This window comes from Lissotriton vulgaris, chromosome 7 (genome assembly GCF_964263255.1).
Source record: "Lissotriton vulgaris chromosome 7, aLisVul1.2, whole genome shotgun sequence".
NCBI classification, from domain to species: domain Eukaryota; kingdom Metazoa; phylum Chordata; class Amphibia; order Caudata; family Salamandridae; genus Lissotriton; species Lissotriton vulgaris.
The window spans coordinates 1,762,235,969-1,762,257,671 of NC_141695.1; the positions used below are offsets into that span (position 1 = coordinate 1,762,235,969).

The following is a 21,703-nucleotide window of genomic DNA, read 5'->3' on the forward strand; positions in this document are numbered from 1 at the left end:
TTCGAATAAAGGTCTTTTGAACTTGAACTTGGAACATTCCTCATCTAAGACCAAAACTTCTAATTGTCCAATAAAGTTGCAAAATGACTGCCCATTAAAGGTAATACTACAGCCTTAAATGGGACAGAATTTCCCCATGGAGGCCAGATACCACAGATATCTTTAACTCCTGTGGTTCGCTCATTATCAGCTGCATCAAGAGGGAGCATTAAAAAATGAGGAGTTACCAAGGTATTAAGAGGCCATTTGTAATGAGGGTCGAGGACTTCTATCACCACGCTGTGGTTTCCAGCCTACTTTTAATGTTCCAAGATGTGTTGAAGTAGCAGTGTATGCGGTTAACTTGATGATACAGCATCTATCTTTATATCCTTTTTTTAAAGTCTAAAGTTTAATCAGATAAAATCAAGATTTGAAGTTGCAACAAAAATTTCTACTCTACAAAAAAAGCAGGTTTCCTGGTCATACTTACAGCTGACGGTGAGAGTGTATTGACTGCTGGTGGAATGACTGACAGCGTTGGACGCCCTGCAGCTGAAGCTGGTTCCTGAGTCAGTCCTGGTGCAGGGTGAAAGAGTGAGGGTCTTGCTGTTATTAGTAATAGTAATCCTTCCTCCAGAAGTAATCAATTTGTTATCATGGTTCCACTGATAGGTGATGTCTGTGCCCAATGCATTGCAGACCAGAACCAGTGATCCATTCTCTAACAGGTTCTGAGTCACAGCTTGAATAACAGGGATAGGAACACTTTCTGTGGAGAAGAAAAGGGTGCAAATGTCAATTTCTCAGATGCATTTCTCCATACAGGATCTCTCTGTCCTGCCACAATATTCCACCAACCTTTTTCCAACTCCAGAGTATCTCTTATTTCAAACAACTTCTACTAAGTTTTGCACTCACCATTTACATTCATTTGTATACAAATCTCTCTTCTTTACAACATAAATTAAATCACCTCTTAAAATTCAAGTCACCAGGTGCAGTTGGACAATTCTCTCAGAGGACCTCTCACAGCTTCAATAAATGACAATGTACACTGTTGTAAATGGCTTGATTTGTTTATTTTGAGGACAAGTAAAATAAAACAAAACAATTATTGAAGAAAGATCAAAGCCACAGACAGTAGCCTTTTACTAAAATAAATTCCAATATACACTCTGTCTCCTCATCACCACTGCCAAAGCCTCCTCATACAATACCAGCCTCAATCAATTGTCCTATAGAAACAAAGCAATGTGAAGGAGGTGGCACACTGCATCAATCCCCAAGGAGACATCCCATAATCAACCAGGTCATGCAAGACTAACCAATGTGAGAGGTTATGGCAATACATGTATATAGAGTAACACATTCACAGAGGGGCCCAAAGAAGAGTGAGGCCAGAGAAAGGGGAATGTAATCAGCAAGAATCAGATGACCAAGAGGCCTAAGAAAATGATCTGAAAAGGTGAGTGTTATGATTATGTCTGTACTTTGAAGGACAGCTGATTGATTTAAGAGTGAGGGGCGGATCATTCCAGAGTTTGGCTTCCAGATAGGAGTGGCCTTCAATTCAGGGGCTGACTAAATGATGATCAGCAGTCTCTCAGCAGAGGCAGACCAAGGAGCAGGGGCATAACACAAGTAGCCCTGGGCGTAGTGTGCGTAGTGGGGATTCGCGGAGCTACGCGAAGTGGGCGAGAAACTACGCCCACCTCCGCACTCCGCATAGCCCCACTACGCAAACACCACTGGCCGCCAGCACCGCCACCCGCCCCCCTCCCGCCCTCCCTAAATACTTTCAATTAAAGGAGTAAAATAATTAAAACGCACATACCTTGCCCGCTGCTGCCCGCCGCGTCCCCGGGGCTCGCTATCTTCCGTCTTCCGTCTTGTTTACTAATGCGCATGCGCGGGCGGCCGCGCATGCGCATTTCTCATGAGAAAATGCGCATGCGCGGCCGCCCGCGCATGCGCATTAGTAAACAAGACGGAAGATAGCGAGCCCCGGGGACGCGGCGGGCAGCGGCGGGCAAGGTAAGTGCGTTTTAATTATTTTACTCCTTTAATTGAAAGTATTTAGGGAGGGCGGGAGGGAGGCAGGTGGCGGCCAGCTACGCTCCGTCTGCGGAGCGTGTGTAGTGCCGCCTGGCTACGCCCGCTCCGCAAAATGCGGAGTAGGCGGCACTACGCACACTCCGTGCACGGAGCGTAGCTGGCCGCCCACCCCTAAACACAAGCCCCTACAGCCCCAGAGGCATAAGGGGCCTGAACCCTTCAGCAGCCCCCCAATTATGCAGCCCCCAAGGGGACTACCCAAGGCCAATGTATGGATATCTGTAAGATATGAGAGACTCAGGATGGAGCCCTTCATCACATTCTGCAGCTGTGGCCCTTCATTTTACATTACACCACTGCCACAGCGGGTGAAAGAGAAGGTGTGGAGTGAATGTATGTCTCACCTAGCCTTGACCTGCAATGTTGATAACTTTAGGGACTATATAAGAGCTTTGAAGCTTGTAGGCTTCTTAATTTAAATCCAATTAGGTGCTTTGAGTTTGCAGAAGCAGGAGAGATATGACCGATTGCTAAGATGAGTTTAGGCCGAGTTCTAAATAACCTGAAATAGTCTGGAATCACTAAATTGACAGGATTACAGTAATCAAGTTTGGAGATGAATAATCCATGATTCATAGTTTTATGGGAGGTAAGTGGAAGGATCAGACACATGTGCTCAGTATTTTCGAGATGCCGGATTAATTTGTTTCCCAAAAGTAAGTTGATTATTAATGGTGAAGCCTAGGTCTTTGACCAAGACAAAAAGAGAATGGAGGCAAGACTAACCTCAACAGCCACCCAGTAGCGGTCCAAGCATGAGACTTGTTGTAGAAATTGAGAATCTCCATTTTGTCTCTGTTGAACTTGAGACATATTCTGCATCCAACTGGCAAGTGATTAGAAGATGGTTAGAAAATTGTTGTGGTCCTCTAGAATAGAGATCAGAATTTGAGTATTATCCACATAGGACAAGAAGTTGAAACCAAAGAAGTGGACAAGCAGGGCTGAAGGAGATGGATAGAGGTTGAAAAGGGTGGACTTAAGAAGGAGCCCTGTGGGACTCCTGATTGATTCAAGCTGAAGGACTCTGAAAGACTTCAGGGCCAGGCTGCAATGCCTATTGCATTCAATCTTTTCAATAAGCTGGAGATAGCATGGAAGCTGCAGGTCATCCCCAATGCTTGTGACCATGCTTCCTGTGCTATTGTTACATTTTATATTGGTAACCTGATATAGGTACAGGGAACATCGTACACTTTCCCTACATCATCTCCCTGTCATTTTATATGAGCATTATAGGGAAATAACTCCAAATAAGGACAGACTGCCTTGTATGGACATAACGGCTTATAAAGACTATAGCCTTTTATGGACTAAACCTTTCACCTGGTTCCATGCCGAGGGTGAGTTTTTCCCAATCCATATTGCTAAGACGTCATCCTTAGCACATATGAATTATTTATGAGTATAATCTCCAAGATGTACACTTCACCTCTACCATCGATGCACAAGGTTTAATCCCCAATGTCATCCTCATACTGAACAATGGGGAACACATGCACATAGACTGTATAAATAAAGCACCTCTTGCTATAGGAAAGCTGGAGGGAACCGAGACTTCATGGCTGACACACTGACCAGAGACACTGCAGCTCCGGCATGCCATCGCTCCAGCTGACAGTGGTCTGCCGATCCCTTGCGGGATATCCAGCTAAAGTCCAGGACGAAGTCCCACACTCTCATTATTCAGGTATGGGTGTTTAACTAAATCCTAATTGGATTCCTGGCTCTTAGACTTAGGTTCTTAGGCTTAGGCTCTTTCGCACCTACCCACATGCTAGGTACACGTTGGTACATCTAGACAGGCATCTTAGGAGGACACACTTTATTTTTATAAATGCATTTCATTTTCATGTATGTGTTCATGACTATTGTAAAATGGTATAACAATACTATTCCTTCACTGTACTGCTGGTTCTATATCTCTGCTACTGTGTATCAGTTGTGGCAGCGCACTTATATTACATGAGAAGAACAACGGTACAATAAATTCTTATTGTAAACACGGTCAAGTATTTCTTCTCTTTATCTCACGGAGAGTAAAACAAGCAAGCACTAGTGACTGGGTGAAAAATAGTATGTTGTTTCCATGAGTCTGAGGATATTATGTTCTGAGGTTGCCAAAAAACTAATCTCTCTGATAAAATGAGATTCTAGTGGTACTGCGAGCTAGCTAATGTGAAAACATAGGCCAACATATTTGGTGGGGGTCTACAGACTCCGTTTGCCACCAAGTCCACGGTATATGTTATCCGTAAACAGCATAGATCCTGCATGAAAGGGAACTATCGGAACTACACTACACAATGAGAATGTCTAATACTGGCCTGAAATAAATCAAAAACCCTGTTCTCCACTAAATACAAAGACAAAGACAACTGAGAATGAATTTCATAGAGAGTAGGTGGAAGTGAAATAGAATAACACATGGAGACGCAATTTTAACGACTGGTAATGGCTATAGAAAAAAGGAGCATGCCTGGTTCTTTCATTGCTGACGCGTACGCATACGCATGTTTAACGACCCGGGGAATGTCTATTTTCAGACTCATTTCAGCCCCATGTTAAATACACTTTAAAACAAACAAACTGCGCCTTATTTAACATTAACATATCGGTATCGTATCTCGAATACTGCCAATAAAATACATTTCCCTTTCCTTTGGTCTCACTCTTTTCAAGATAATAAATAATAATAATAATATAACTTTGTCTCAATCAGATTTTCTTTATTAGGTAATCATCCTTCACTCACATGAAATCATACTCAGAGGGTTCCTGCTAATTCTGTGAAATCCACTTTTCCTAAGTAAGTTATATGAAGGGACACTCAATTTTGAAAATGGATTGACAGTAAGAAAATACTAATAATGGGGTTACTATTCATAGGATACTATGAAGGATATTCATTGAAGATAATATCCCCTTGAAAAGGTGCACAGTATTTTAAAAGGTTTGCATGTTGGGAATTTCTCGCTAAAGCTTGTCTAGGTGAGATTCAATTTTTAATTTTAAATTGTATAAAGGTACATACTTTGACTAAGGTCTCCTAGTTTAAAATGATCCCAATCTATTTGTCATAACTAAAATGATATTTACATTTAAAATAATTATTTGACTGAGAGTGTGCACTGAACCAACAGAGATAATGTTTGATAGAAGAAAAACAAATGGAATTTTATCTTTTTTACTTCTAGATTTATTGTCTGATTTTTATTAATTTCATGAAAACGTTGTGAAATTTTAATAAGTCCTGAAAAAGGTGAAGAGAAAACAAAACATCCGCCGAAACGCTGCATCAACACAATGTTCTATGACACAATTTTTCTATGTTAATGAAATGGACGTTGCAATAAGAAAATTGCACATTTTTTAAGAAAAGTTCTGAAATAAATAGTTTTGTATAGGACTCTGGATATAGACAAGTAGATCTGTTTACAAATGTGAAATGTGGATAATTTGATGAACTGTTTCATTATACTTTTAACCTATTTTTAACACATTTTTAATAATAAAATTGTCTGGAATTGTTCATGTGCTGCATGAAATAAATTAATTTTGATAGAAGAGAACTGTCAGATACTTTTGATTGAGTGGACTTGAATCAGTGTATACTTCTTTTGGTCATTAGTACAGCACATAAGGGAAATTTTGTTGTTCTAAGTTCCATAAAGAAAATCCCCTTGCTTCTTCTAAACATAGATCGATTGCAGGTCCACCTTCCCCAGGTTTCTATTTAAGGGACATAAAAGATGTCAGCATGATATAGACTTCTGCTAAAGTCTTGGAAGAGGAAATAATTGTTCAGCCTGTAACTTCACACTTGCAAGAATATAAACAGGCAATGAGGTCTGTCTCTCTACAAGTCTAAAGGGAAGCTGCCTTCTAACTGTAAGAACACCCATTAAAATAACAGAAGATTTAGAAACTTCCTAATCTCCTTTTACTCTAGGAACCAAATAAATTGTTGCTCGAGAGGAGCATCTGCAGCATCCTTTAGGTTTCCCATTTCATTGAAACCTGGACAGTAATTCACAGTCTTGACCATTTCTCCGTCCTGGTACAAGTTGAACAGAAGGCATTGTTCGACCATTAGTTCTCCACGATTACTGCCAAGTTCTTCCCTCCAGGCCTCGCTGTCGGCAATCTAATGCAAACAATATGTTTTTCTCTAACAAAATAGAAGCATGATAAGTGTCAGAACACTCCTTGGAATAGCTGTGCACTGTGTAACTCCCTCATTCATTCATAATGCACCGGCGAAAAAAAAAAATATGCTGCAAGGCTAAATGCACTTTACTTGAGGCCTGTAGTTAATTCTGTAGTTAATATGAACTTTGAATACATGGTTATACATACACAAGTATAACTTTAAGAATAGGTGTAAAATCTGAGTAAAAGAGTACATGATTACATGATTCAGATGAACATTAGTACACTTCAATATAAATCTCTAATCCCTACAAGGATTACAGTTTGTTAAAACATTTAAGTGCTTCACACATGGTAATGAAGTTAAGGAACAAAGTGATTATAATGTCAGTTATGAGTAAATATTTGCATATTTGTGACAGATAAAGAGCAGAACCTAAATTTCTCTGATCCAATATCATCCCTTGCATACACAGAACCAGGTCAGGAGGATGAGCATTGTCTTACATCGCTTACAAGCGGGTAGCGATCTCCCTCTCCACATCCAATCCACATCCACAGACAATTCCTCGCTTCAATTTCTCCCTCTCTGTTGGCCGCGCTTCCCACCTCTTATTATGCCTTACGAGCTGACCGACCCTCCGGCAAACCGGGCGGCGGCGTCGCTCTGATTGCCCGTAAAGAAATTTCCTTTCAATCCTTAGCCTTCTCTCCCCTCGGTTCTTCAGACTTCTTTGTTGCTCGCTCACTTTCCTTTAGCACTCCGGTCACCTGTCTACTCTTGTACCGCCCTCCCTCACCTGCCCAACTCTTCCTTCCCAGCTTCCAAGACTTGGAGCCACTCTAGCAATCAACAACTCCTCCATTCTGGTTTTAGGAGACTTCAACTTTTGGCCCTCAGACCCGGCTGAATATTCCACCTCGAAAGAATTCTCAGATACCCTTCGCTCCCTCAATTTCGACTCCCACGTCCACTCCCCCACCCACATCCAGGGCCACATCCTTGACCAGATCTGGTCCCTCAACTGCCCAGTAACTTCCTTGTCTATCTCCCCCTGCACCTGGTCCGACCACTTTTTGATATCATTCTCCCTAATCCTCACCTCTGCTCCCAAGCCCTCTCTTCCCAAAAACACCTGGGCGCGCTCATGGAACCATGTAGACGTGGCCTCTCTGTCCACCACTCTCTCCTCTTCCAGCCCGGATCTCTACGGGCTGTTGTCCTCCGCGCAAGCCGACTCCATTAACTCCTGGCTCCAATCTGGTTGTGATTCCGTCGCCCCCCTCAGGCGGGTGTCCGCCAGACGCACAAACGACGCGAACCGTTGCTTCAGTGAGGAACTGAAGGCCCAAAAACTCAGCGTCTGCCGCACGGAACGGTCCTGGAGGCGTGACTATTGCCCTAATCTTAAAAATCAGTACATCTCCCTTTTGGCTTTGTACAAAAAATCAATCCTGGCAACCAAGAATGCTTACTTCTCCTCCAAAATCCTGGCGGCCGAAAATCAGCCTAGAGAGATTTTCCCCATCGTGCACGACCTCGGCTTCTCTGACCGAGCTACCCTCAAACCCTCTCCCTCCCAGGACTTATGTAATTCCCTCAACACCTTTTTCCTGGATAAAATTACTAACATCAAAGCTAACATCCCTCTCCCCCCTCCTCTTTTGTCGACCCCCAGTGTCCGCCAGTCGCAGCTCGCCTTGACTCCTTTCCTCTTCTGACAGAAGAGTCCTTTCTCTCCCTCTTGCCCATGGTCAAATCAGGCTCCCCTTTGGAACCCTGCCCCGCCCACATCCTGAAACAGATCTACTCAGCCTGTGTGCAGCCCCCTCTCACATTCCTCAACAGTTCACTGTCCCAGGGCATTGTCATTCCACCCCTCAAATCGGCCATCATCGTCCCTATTCTAAAAAAAACTGACGCCGACCCCGCCGCTCTCGTCAACTACCTCTCCATTTCACTACTGCCCTTCTTGGGGAAGGTTCTGGAGCGCCATGTGACCAGAACACTCAGCACCTTCATGGAGGAAAACAGGGTGTTAGCCTCCCGTCAGGCTGGGTTCCGCCCCGCTCACTCTACGGAGTCCGTAGTGTTATCGGTACTTGACAACTTCAGAGAAGGCATGGACACCAACCACCCCCAGGCCCTGGTCCTCCATGACCTCTCCGCCGCCTTTGACACGGTTGACCACCCTATCTTACTTTCCCGTGTCAGGGCGGCGGGGATTGGAGGTTCGGCCTTGGTCTGGCTGTCCTCCTTCCTGAGAGACTGCACCCAGGCAGTGCGCTTGGGTAACTTTTCTGCGGACTTCCGTAAAGTACAATGCGGGGTTCCCCAGGGCTCTTCCCTCTCCCCTCTTTTATTTAACCTATACATTGTCCCTCTTATCTTTGCTCTTCAACAGCTGGAGGTCTCCGTTTACAATTATGCGGACGACCTCCAGTTTATCTTTTCTCTATCCACATCCCCCGAATCCATGTCTAATTTCCAGTCTGTCATGGTCTTCATCCGGGACTGGATGAATTACAGCCACCTGAAGTTAAACCCCGACAAAACGGAGCTGGTCTTGACAGGTGGTTGCTCCAGTCCCTGGACCTCTCTCTTCTGGCCCCCCTCCTTTGGTCCCCCCCCTTCTCCATCATCATCTGTAAAAACTCTTGGGGTCAAACTGAACGACCAACTCACTTTGCACTCCCAGGTTAGTGTCCTCTTCTTTTCTCTCACTCCGCACTATCCGCAAAGTCTCTCGTTTTTTTCTTTCTCCGCTCTCAAGCTCATAGTCCTGGCAATGGTAACCTCTCGTCTAGACTATGGCAACGCCCTCTACTGCGGCATGCCCGCCTACAGCATGCGACGACTCCAGTTGGTCCAAAACCAGGCTGCACGTCTGGTCTTCAACTTGGCCAAATCCCACCACGTCACTCCCCTCCTCAAGTTCTTACATTGGCTCCCCATCCTTGAACGAGCCCAGTTCAAGATGGGCTGCATCACCTTTCAGGCTCGGGTCGGCGCAGCCCCTGCCTTCATCTCCTCTGACATCAAACCCTACGTCCCTGTCAGGGAACTTCGTTCACCCGCCCAACAGTTGCTGACAGTTCCTCGCTTCAAACGCAAAAAGTGGGGTGGCACGAAATTCTCCACACTTGCCCCCGCTTTCTGGAACTCTCTCCCCGCCTACCTTAGATCGTGCACCCAATACCCACTTTTCCATAAATCGCAAAAAACTTTCCTTTTCTCACAAGCTTTCTCTCCATAAATGCTACTTTTTCTTCCCCCGCTTTTCCTGCCCTCCTGGGCTCAGTACTCTGTAGCCACATGAAACCGCCAGGTGTACGTGCGCTTTATAAATATTTTAAACTCAAACTCAAACTCACATCAGAACCTCTTCTTGTCTTCCTGGACTCTAGAAGAAGCCGAAGACTTGTCTTATTAATTAACCGGCCTACCACAGACAAGGTAGGTACAAGCACCTGGGTAGTACCAGGATACTCTCGTCGGTCATAGTGGTCTTTACAGATACACATAACATAACATAAAACAAGGGGAAATATACTGGATTTCATAATTTTCTTAATTTATTTGAACAATTTGTAACTCTTTCACTGATTTAGTATGGTGTATTATCCCGTATATCTTGTTCAGCAAAAAGAAAAGGTTGTTTTTTGTAGAGAAGCTGCTCTGTATTTTCAAACTTGTGCAGTGAATGAATGAATGAATGAATGAAATGAAATGAAGTGAGCTTATAAAGCGCACAGCTACTCAACAAGAGTGTCCCGGTGCTGGGCGTTCACGCATGACAGCATTCTGAGGCACTACTAGCTCTTAAAGAGCCAGGTTTTCAGATGTTTCTTAAAGGACGTCAAATCAGTTGTGACTCTCAGTGTAGCAGGTAGTTGGTTCCATGCTTGAGCATCAAAGAAACTAAAAGATCTGCCACCCATGTGTACCTAGCGTACTTTGGGGATGCATGCAAGTTCTGAGGAGGATGCTCTTAAGGGTCTGATGGGTGCATAGTGGCTAGCACACCTTTTGAGGTATCCCGCCCCCTTCCCATGGAGGGCTTTGAAGAATATCACCAGGGCATTAAACATTATCCTTTCCTTCACTGGAAGCCAGTGTAAAGTCTTGAGATGAGGGGCCGTGTGTGACCTGGGTTTCAGTCTAAGAATCGCCCTGGCTGCTGAGTTTTGCACCACCTGGAGGCACTGGAGGAGGTAGCCCAGCAGGCTCAAGGATAAGAAATTAGCATAGTCTAATCTAGATGTCACCAGAGCCTAAACCAATATCTTATTGGAATCAGGTGGAAGGAACAAGAGGAATCTTTTAAGCATTGAAAGCATGCCAAAACAGGTACCCACCAGAGCCTGGACTTGGGATCTCACAGAGAGGACTTCATCAAATTAGATACCAAGGTTCTTTACAGTGGTTTGGGCTGATATTAGGGGGGCAGCTCCTACGGCCACCAATGACTCCAATTGCAAAAGGCAGTCCAAAAAAGACAATCTTTGATTTGCCAGGGTTGGATTTAAGCTGGTTTGCCTTGATTCATTTAAAAACCTTCATGAGACAAGATCCAATTGCATCCCTATCAAAGTCTGCCCCCTTCTCACAGGAAAAGATCACCAGTGTATGATCATCAAAAGGTATTATCTTAGCACCGTTGGCCTTCACCAGGGATGCAAGGGGAGACATATCATAGCTAAAAATAGCTGGGCTCAGGTTGGAACCCTGGAGGACTCCTACATTCATTTTGGGCATGGGGGCTGAAAAAAGGGGCATCCATATTTTCTTAATTTCTATCCTTCAGGAAAGATGTTCTCCAGGCTAGTGCAAACCACAGTGCATATGTTCCTTAGTCTATTGAGGAGTATCTTGTGTGGGACCGTGTCAAACCCCGCCGAAAGATCAAGTAATATGAGAATAGCTCTGCTCCCCAGGTCAAGCTTTTCCTTAACGTGCTTCGTCACTTCCAACAGAGTTGTCTTGGTGCTGTAATTTGCCCTAAAGCCCGATTGAGTCAAATGATTGTGACTTTCTGTGTAATCCTAGATCACTCTGTTGACTTGTTTCTCAAGTACCTTGGAGAAAGCCGGGAGGAGAGAAATCAGCCTATAGTTTGCGGAAACTTCGGGTCCGCAGTTGATTTTTTAAGGAGTGTCGTAATTGGCCCGTTCGCATTAGCGATTAGCTGAACCTACACGTTGTCCTCCTTAACTTGGCTATACACGATAACGCCATTTTGAATGTTGCGGCGGCCATCTTAGATCATGAGCGGCCTCGTGGCCGACGTACCCTTTAGTCCGTTGTTCGTTCCACTGACCACTCTTGTCTGCCCAGCAACAGGCTATTTTTAGTACTGGTCAAGCCGCACATGCGCAGCTCCCACTGACCCGTAGACCTTCAGGAATGTGCACCAAACTGACCAGCGGAGTTGTGCCCCCTCCAATGAGCTGGCAGTATTCCAAAACATGACCATATATGTCTCGAAAATGTGTCTTAACTTGTGCCGCCTATCTTTTATTACCCCAAAACTGTATATAACCGGGGTCACACCGATGTGCGGTGTGATACCTCTTGCATTGCCGAAGGGTGCTGTTTGAGTGTACCACCACCCCATGGGGTCTTAATAAACTTGTTCTTTGCCTTTTACAGTTTCCGTGCCAACAGTTCTTGAGTGTGAGTGGGTTATCTCCGGAGCGTTCAGGCCTTGGGAACCCCGAAATACTTCAATTGGCGACTCTGTTGGGACTCATCGGCGACTCGGATGCCCGAAGGAGAGGTCGTGACGAAGGCTTGGAAACCCGCCATGGGCGCGCGCTGCCACGAGTGACCCGAGTCTTGGCTGCCACGGTGTTTTTTCCTTTCCTTCCGATCTGACCTTCCAGGTGGCGCCGGTCTCCGACTGAGTCTTCAAAGTGTCTGCATCGCTGAGAAAGTGCCGTTTGGCTGATTTGGCTTACAAGACCTTGGCAGTTGGAATCTGGACATTTGAGAATTTGGTAAGCTTTGTGTTCGGTAAGGTAGTCTTCGGACGCTTACTGAAGTTCTACGATTTGTGTTCGGTAAGGTAGTCTTCGGACGCTTACTGAAAATCTGTGCTTTGTGATTGGTGAGGTAGTCTTCGGACGCTTGCCGAGTCCTACGAACTTTGATTTGAGTTAGCTAACATTGTGAATTTGTGATCTTTGAACTTATATGTGTAGTGCACTTCACATAGGCAGGCATGTAGAGATGTTTCTCTAACTTTGTTTTTTCCTTTGAGCGGCACAATTGTGTGAAGAACTGTAAGTGCCATTTTGTCCGGTGTCACGCTTTCGTGATACTTTTTGAACATGCCTGTTTTCAGCACACTCCGAGGAATGTGTTGTCTTGGAGAAGGTACCTCAATTAGGTTAGCGGAATCACAGCCGGCTCCCCCAGAGGGAACTCCAAATAGGGACATGTACATATAATTTGGCCTTCCCCCTATTATGTACAGTAAATTATGGCATAAATACACCAAGGCCGATCCTGAATTGCAATGGCCTCTACACGGGTCGTATGATTTGAGTAAAATACAATTTGTAGAGCAATGTATGTTTCAACGCAGGTCTAGACAAAACATGTTTGATTGCGTGCGAATGTGGGAGAAAGCGGCGCGTGAGCGAATGAAGCGTGAGGTTGCCTTGGCGGACAAAGAGCAGCGCAAGGCTGCTCGGGATAAGGCTTTACAGCTTGAGGAAAAGGAGGCTCAGGAGAAGAAAGAAAGGGAGGAACGGGAACGTAATTTGCAAACGACTGGTCAGTTTCCTATTCGCCGACCACTTTATCCTGTCCTTAATAATGAAATTGATGATTTTTCTTTGTTAGATCGGTCACCGCCTCCGTACGTTACGCCGACGGCTCCAGCTGTGGATTCTGATGATGGCGGACAGGATAAGTTGGGCAAGAAGAGTGTATCTGCTCTCAGGTTTACTACGGAGAGGGCCTCTCATCTACGTAGTTGGGCTCGAAAAGTGAATAAGCGTAGTGTTACTCAGGAGCAATTGATATCAGAAAAGACAGGGTGGACGGATCTTGAATTGATGTATTTTCTGTCTACTTTGGCTGATGAGGTTGTAGGCGCATATCGTGAGCTTTCTGATACGTTAGAACCCAAAGCGTTGTCAGTGTACCGTGAAAATTTGACTAAAGGTGATTTTGATCTTTCAGATGTCGATGACCTGTTTGCACAATTGATCAAGCTGCGGGATGAGACAACCCGATTGCGGGAGGAGCGGAAAAGGAGGCAAAAGGAGTCCGAATTGGAGAATAATGGGCAGGCCAGAGAGTGTTCTCTCCGTGGTTCAGATAAGAGTTCTGCGTTGCATGTTATGCCTATGCGTGAAGCTGCGCCTTTGTATGTTCCGCCGAGGGGGGAAGGTACGGATGAGGATAAATTATCAAAGGATGCGAAAGGGTACTTTGTGTATAATTGGGTTTACACTCCATGGAATAGAGCAGATGTCATGGCATTGAAAAATTCTTTACCTGATCTTCGGAAGAATCCAGCGGCATTTTATGAAGGGGTGGAGGGGGCTATATCGTCTTGTGTGATGACTCTCGTAGACATAGATTTGTTTTTTGGGTTGATATTACCACCTGATATGTGGCGGCAGATTCGTAAAAATAATGATGAAACGATATTGGGGGGGACATGGAAAGAAATAAATGCTGCAGATTTAGATAGGGAACCAGCATGTAAGCCCTGTCAGCTAATCCTAGATCTCCCGGCAGCTATCTTACATAAATTAAAAACGCTTGTTCCCTCCAAAAAGATTGATTGGACCATGTTAACGTCGTGCAAGCAGAAACCCGATGAAACGGTTTCAGATTTCTTTACACGCCTTCAGGAGGCCTTTCATGATTACAGTGGTCAATCTTTAACAGACGATACGGGTCGGCATTTGTTTGTAGATAAGTATGTGGCTAATCTCCTACCAGAGATTGCAAAGCGATTGAAGTCGAGTGAAAGTTCCTGGGCCACGGCGACCCCTGCGTCCTTGCTAACTATGGCTCAGTACTATGAGCGGCAGGAAGTGGAGGCTAAAGAAAGTGCAGAGAAAAAGTCGAAGGAATTGAAAACGAAGGTGATGTTGGCGCAGGTTCGGGGAACACAGGGTAGAGGGAATGATAGAGGTAGACGAGGTGGAGGAAACGCATCGTATGGTCGTACGGACATTGCGGAGGATCAGTGTGCTTATTGTAAGGAGTTTGGGCATTGGGCCGAAGATTGTCCGGTACTTCGCGAACAGCGTAGTCAGCGTGGTCGAGGAAGTGGAAGGTCGAGAGGAGGTTATACTGGAGCGAGAGGTGGCGGAGGTGATCGTGGAAAGGTTGAGGAGAGGGGCCGTGGCCAGGGCGAACGAAACACGTTTGATAGACGGAATCAATATCAGATTTCGGAAGGAGAGAATGTGGAACACCAGGATTATGTGCATGCATAGGATTGCGTAGGATGGGGTAAGGAATCAGTTGAAGTGCCGGTAGATCAGCAAGGTCCATATGTAACAGCGGGTATTTTGGGTTCTACTGATCAATTTCTAGTCGACACAGGAGCTACTCGTAGCGCTCTGTCGAAAAACTTGGTTCCGAGGGCTCCCCTGTCTGGCGAAATGATTACGTGTGTAGGGTTTGATGGCACACCCTCCCCCAGCCCATTGTCCAAGCCCCTTGCACTATGCATTGACAAATACTTTAGCTTTGGCCAATTTTTGTTATCACCTCATACCCCAGACAATATCCTGGGCATTGATTTGCTTAAATATTTTCGAGCAACAATACGCTGCGCTCCAGAGGGAGTGCGGGTTATTCTGAACGACAATTACCCTGACCCTGATGATTGCCCTGACCCTGACAGATTTTATGCCATTTTAGACATCCCTGCTTTGGCTTCCCTGCCGCACACGTTGTGGGCGACCTCAGATACGGATGTGGGAGAGATGCGCATTCCACCAATACGCATTACTGTTAAGGAGGGGGCCCCTCTACCACGAGTGCCACAGTATAAGATTTCGAAAGACGGTGAAATTGCACTGACACATATTGTTCAGGACTTGATTTCTGCAGGGGTGGTGGAGGAGGTCCCTTAAAATGTTTGTAACAGCCCTATTCTGCCGATTCTTAAGAGAGACTCAGATGGCAAGATCTACCGATTTATTATTGATTTGCGTGAGATAAATAAAATTGTCATTCCCCAATACCCGGTGGTGTCTGATATCACGACTTTGCTTACTTTGGTTCCACCGACGGCCACCACCTTTAGCGTTATTGATTTAAAGAATGCGTTCTTTTCCATCCCTGTGCACCCAGATAGCAGATATCTGTTTGGTTTTAAGCTCAATAATAAATCGTATAGATTTTGTCGTGTTCCCCAAGGATATACTGAAAGCCCTAGCATTTACAGCCAGGCTTTGAAACGACAACTAGATTCCTTTAAATTGCAGTCCGGCGTTGCGCTCATCCAGTACGTGGATGACCTTCTGCTTGCCGCCGACTCCTATGCACAATGTGAACAGAGTACGCTTGCATTGCTTTCCTTTTTGGCACAAAACAATCACAAGGTTTCCAAGAAAAAGCTTCAATACTGTAGACCCCAGGTGACCTACCTCGGTCATCTGTTGTCTAAGGAGGGGCGGGCATTAACATCTGATCGAATTCAAGCAATTTTAGACACACCAGTCCCCCGCACGCAGAGAGATGTGCGTGCCTTCATAGGGTTGACGTCCTTTTGTAGGCAATGGATCATGAGTTTTTCACATATCATAAAACCTTTGCTAGCATTACTGTCCAAAGCTACACCGATGCCTCTTGAGTGGACAGATGAATGTCAGAAAGCTTTTGAACAGTTGAGGCAGGCCCTTTGTTCCGCACCCGTGTTAGGAACACCAGACTACACGAAACTTTTCACATTGTACGTGCACGAGAATGATGGGTGCGCGTTGTCCGTGTTAGTGCAGTTACACGGGGATAAGCAGAGACCATGTGCATACTTCTCTGCCATGTTGGATCCTGTAGCACGAGGGTTGCCTGGGTGTTTTCGAGCGGTAGCGGCAACAGCAGTAGCCATACGACAGAGTGAGGGCATAGTGTTATCACACAAATTGTTGGTGTTAGTCCCTCACGCAGTAGATGCCCTGTTAAATCAAACAAAGACCCAATACCTCACGAGTGCACGACTTACAGGATACGAGCTGACACTCTTAGCGCCACACATAACATTGAAAAGATGCGCTACTTTGAACCCTGCCACCTTATTGCCCTATCCGGCCGAGGGGGGTCAGGAAGAAAAACATCACGACTGTGTTTTCCTGACCGAGGAACAGACAAAGGGTCGTGTTGACTTACAGGATGTGCCACTTCCTGATGTGGATGGGGAACTGTGGGTTGATGGATCGTGTTTAAGGCTGCCAGATGGTACGACTTCCGCAGCATATGCGATCACGACTCTTAAGACGGTGGTAGAAACAGCTAGAATACCACAAAAATCGGCTCAGGCAGCAGAGCTGATAGCTTTAACAAGAGCCTGCGAATTGAGTGCCGGATTATGTGTGAACATATACACGGACAGCCGGTATGCCTTTGGAGTGGCCCATGACTTCGGGCTTCTTTGGAGGGAACGCTGGTTTCTGACATCACACGGGGAGCACATTATGCACGGAGAGCTAGTGCGTGATCTCCTAAATGCGTTGCTTAGCCCTAAAAAAGTAGCGATAGTGAAGTGCAGTGCCCATAAGAAGATTACGGATAAAGTGGGTCAAGGAAATGCCTTTGCAGACAGCTTAGCAAGGCAAACGGCTATGTCCCGAACTAGCTCCCCCATGTACGTGGTACAATCACAGGCTGAGCGATGGAGTGATGCTAGAGCAGAGATACGGGATATTCAAAAATCAGCCACAGAATCTGAACTTGCGGCTTGGGCAGCAGATGGGGTACTAGATGACGAGGGTTGTTGGAGAAGCAAAGACATGGAGAAGTGGAAATTGCCTGCGGCTTACTTACAGGCGATGGTCCAGATGACACATGGACTGGCTCATGTCGGAGCTCTTGCAATCACTCGGCTTTTAACACGAGTTTGGGAACATCCCGAGATTGCGAATACTGCAAAGAGAGTAGTGCAGACCTGCCTGGTATGTTTGCAACACAATCCTGGAAAGGGGACCCATACTCCGAAAGGAGGGTTCGTTCCACCTTCTGCACCGTTTGAAGTGCTTCAAATGGATTACATCCAACTCGAGCGCTGCAATAACCTGAAGTACGTCCTAGTGGTGGTGTGTGCTTTTAGCAAATGGGTTGAGGCCTACCCCACGAAAGACAATACGGCTTTGACAACAGCCAAGGTTTTGCTTAAGGAATTCTTTCCTCGCTTTGGAGTTTGCAAATTTTTGTGGAGCGATAATGGGCCCCATTTTGTTGGAAAGATTGTGGAATATGTACTGAAGGGGTTAGGGATTCAGCAAAAGTTCCACGCTGTATTCCACCCTCAGTCAGCAGGTTTGTTCGAGCGGTACAATGCCACGTTGAAGCTTAAGCTGGCCAAAATTGTGGCGTCTACATCGTTGAAGTGGCCAGATGCGTTGCCGCTAGCACTACTATCTCTTAGATCAGTACCCCACTCACGAACTGGCCTTACGCCTTATGAGGTGGTGTTTGGCCGCCTTATGAATATCTGGGGGGTGCCCAAGCCGCGATTAATACATGATGTGCCTTGTGTTATGATGAATGATTATTTGGCACGATTAACAAATGATTTGCTCTCTATTCATCAACAGGTTCGAGAAGCGCTCCCTGACAACTCTACTGGAGAGGGCCACGATCTTCGTCCTGGTGACCATGTAATGGTCCGTTCGTTTGAGAGAGCAAGCAGTTTGGAGCCCAGGTGGAAGGGCCCGAGCAGGTCCTCCTGGCGACCCGCACCGCAGTACGAGTGACAAACAGGAAGCGGTGGGTGCATTCGACACATTGTCGCCGTGTCTCTCCGGATCTGGTGACTCCTGCTGTGTTGACTGATTATAAGGAGATCTTGGAGAAAGAAAAGAGCCCAGCTGTGACGTCGGCCGAAGTGGAGGGAGCCTTCCCGGACCAATCTGCTACCGGAAGAGAGCGCTACGATCTACGCCCGCGATAAGAAGATTTTTGTTCCTTTTTTATGACTGGTTGGTTACCGCTCCAGGTTTGTGAAACGGAAACCGGGAATTCCAAGGGGGGGGGATCAGTTCTGCCAGAGTAGCGACACCCGTCTTGGCCCGGAGAAGAAAACAACGGCTACCTCGGAGTTCAGCACCGCATTTTTCTTTTTTAGGTATACACGCACGTGTATCTGAGACAATTTGTGAAAAATTTGTGAACAATTTGTGCCACTTGAGACTTTGCACGAACTTTCTTGAACTATGGCATCAACGGCATCTCGTGATAAGAAAATATTGGGTGCCTTTCTCTTTGTCTTGACTATTGTGGTGATAGCTGTTATGGCCTGGGTAGTCGAACTTGTGGTGCCTGTACGTGAACATTTGCTGCCGACTACCCCGGCACCGTCTGAACATTTTCATTTTACATTGCCTTTCCATGAAGAGCGCCATCGCCAAACGTATTTAAATAACAGCTTTATTCAGATTCTTCACCACACGCATAATATGACCAATACCTCTAATTGCTGGGTGTGTGGAATGTTGCCTGGGCACCAGAAGAGAGGGGGCACCCCACTTATTCCACTCCCGTTTTCGCACAATGGGTCATGCAACGCCTGGAACACCCTCCTTTTTACTCTGAGATGGCCAACTAAAGGGGGGGTGCTTTTCCGTTTGAAAAAAGTATGTTCCCATGACAAGGATGGGTTTCCCCGGGCTGAGGGCACACGTTTCGAATGGGAAGAGTATAGGCCTGACAATGTATCTGCCCCACGTGTATATAGCAATCAGCGAAATGTGAATGTATCTAGTGCTCATGTTATAAATGTCATTGCTACAAAAGCCGATTTATGTATTAGAAACAAGGGCACGATTGCAGTGGGGAAAAGTGAATGTAACATTACTCTCACGTTTGATAGCCCGAATGGCATTTCATTTGTTGCATCACGAAATACATACTTTATCTGTGGAACGAAGGGGTACCATCAGCTTCCAGTGGGGTGGTTGGGCACGTGCTACGTATCGTTTGTGCTACCTCCGGTATTCATTGCCCCTCCAATGTACCACAACGATTATACATTGTACCACGATTTCGTTTTGAACAGGGTTAAACGAACTGTTGCCCTAGAGGACATTGATCAAACGGACACTGCATTACAACAGTATGTGGATTTTAATCTGGGACTATTCTCCTTTGTGGGGGCTGCATTGAACAGCCGGAAAATCAGACGACTGACACGCGTTGTCGAGGCTGTTGCGAATGACACTGCCGTTGCCCTGGGGAATATTACCGAGGAGCTACAGATTTCCAGAATTGTCACCCTCCAAAATCGAATGGTGTTGGATGTTGTTTTGGCTGATCGTGGGGGGGCTTGTAGAATTATCGGAAGCAGCTGTTGCGTATACGTTCCGGACAATTCTCCATCTGTGTATGATGCTATTTCCAAGCTACATAAAATAGCTGCTGAAATACACCCGGACAATGGAACTTGGACACTTTCAGGATGGTTCTGGTCCATGATTGCAACTTGGGGCTGGAAACTGTTGACAATTCTCTGTATACTTGTGGGAGCAATGTTTTTTATATGCTTATGTATTCAATGTGGCCCAGCCTTATGTTCTATGTGTCTATCAGCTTGCTTACCATCGAGGCGAGCTCTTGCCCATGACAAAATGATGATACACAAAGAGGTGACACAAATTATGTTAATAGACATCGAGGTCGAACATCCTGACTATGTTCATTATGAGGTAGATTCAGCTAAACGCTAAAAGGGTCGTCTGTCGTAATTGGCCCGTTCGCATTAGCGATTAGCTGAACCTACACGTTGTCCTCCTTAACTTGGCTATACACGATAACGCCATTTTGAATGTTGCGGCGGCCATCTTAGATCATGAGCGGCCTCGTGGCCGACGTACCCTTTAGTCCGTTGTTCGTTCCACTGACCACTCTTGTCTGCCCAGCAACAGGCTATTTTTAGTACTGGTCAAGCCGCACATGCGCAGCTCCCACTGACCCGTAGACCTTCAGGAATGTGCACCAAACTGACCAGCGGAGTTGTGCCCCCTCCAATGAGCTGGCAGTATTCCAAAACATGACCATATATGTCTCGAAAATGTGTCTTAACTTGTGCCGCCTATCTTTTATTACCCCAAAACTGTATATAACCGGGGTCACACCGATGTGCGGTGTGATACCTCTTGCATTGCGGAAGGGTGCTGTTTGAGTGTACCACCACCCCATGGGGTCTTAATAAACTTGTTCTTTGCCTTTTACAGTTTCCGTGCCAACAGTTCTTGAGTGTGAGTGGGTTATCTCCGGAGCGTGTAGGCCTTGGGAACCCCGAAATACTTCAGGAGTGGCAGAATATTTGCCTGCTTCCAAATGGATGGCACAGTGCCAGTGGAAAGTGATGAGTTTACCACCTTATTCACTGTGGGATTTGTAGAAGGGGCTAGGGAGGGTAATAATTTTGCTGGGGATGCATCCACCGAGGAGCCCGACTTAAGGTCCTTCAGGTATATAAGTGATTTGTCCAATTTTATAGCCGGGAATTGTAATAGTGCCAGGGGAGACTGGGACCTGGCTTTTCCATCAGAAATGTAATGAAAGGGCAGGTCCCCCTTTGTCTCCCTAGAGAAACACTGATGGATCGTAACAATCTTGTTACGGAGGGATAGGGCCAGCTGGCTTGTCCATTTAGCCAAGTGCAGGGCTTCCTTCCTAGCCGCCTTAGGAGAAGTAAAAGACTTTACAATGCTAAAGATCTATTACTAGAGAACACAATTTCGGTCTGCAGATGGCTTTTCTTGGCCTCTTTCACTTGCAGATAGTGAGATTTTAGAGCAGCCTCATAGATCATCTTATGTCCTGGTGTATAGTGTTTACGCCACTTTCTTTCTGGACATTTGCATTCACTTTTGCTAGTGCTCAGGGATTCGTTGAACCAGGGGGCTGAGCACTAATCTTTCTGGAGGTGCGGGGTGTCAGAGGGGCTACTGGGTCAACATTTATCCTGAGCCAGGATTCTAGAGCACATGCTTCTACTTCAGGATTTTCAGATAGTGAACAGGCGGAAGAATCTAAAACAACCACCAGAACCGCTAGGGGTATTTTGTTGAAAGCTCTTTAGTTATGTTCTGTTGTTTTCACCTTGGGTGGGATATCAATCCCTATGCTGAAGTTAATGAGGATGTGATCTGATCGAGTGACGGGGGTCAGAGGATCGGTTTCAAACTCCACATTTCAAAAGATATGATCCAGAGTATGGCCCAAGTTATTTGTGGGAAAGGAAATGAAAGGAACAAA

At 45.8% G+C, this 21,703-nt stretch overlaps 1 protein-coding gene across 1 annotated transcript in view; it reads right to left on the reverse strand.

Moving 5' to 3' along the window:
* The window catches only part of LOC147706610 (cell adhesion molecule CEACAM5-like), a 771,610-nt gene that overhangs the window by 65,772 nt on the left and 684,135 nt on the right, over positions 1–21,703 (reverse strand). Inside the window, exon 5 of the mRNA XM_086929639.1 lies at positions 473–751. Within this exon, the coding sequence (XP_086785765.1) occupies positions 473–751 (279 nt within the window). The remainder of the gene's footprint in view (positions 1–472; positions 752–21,703) is intronic.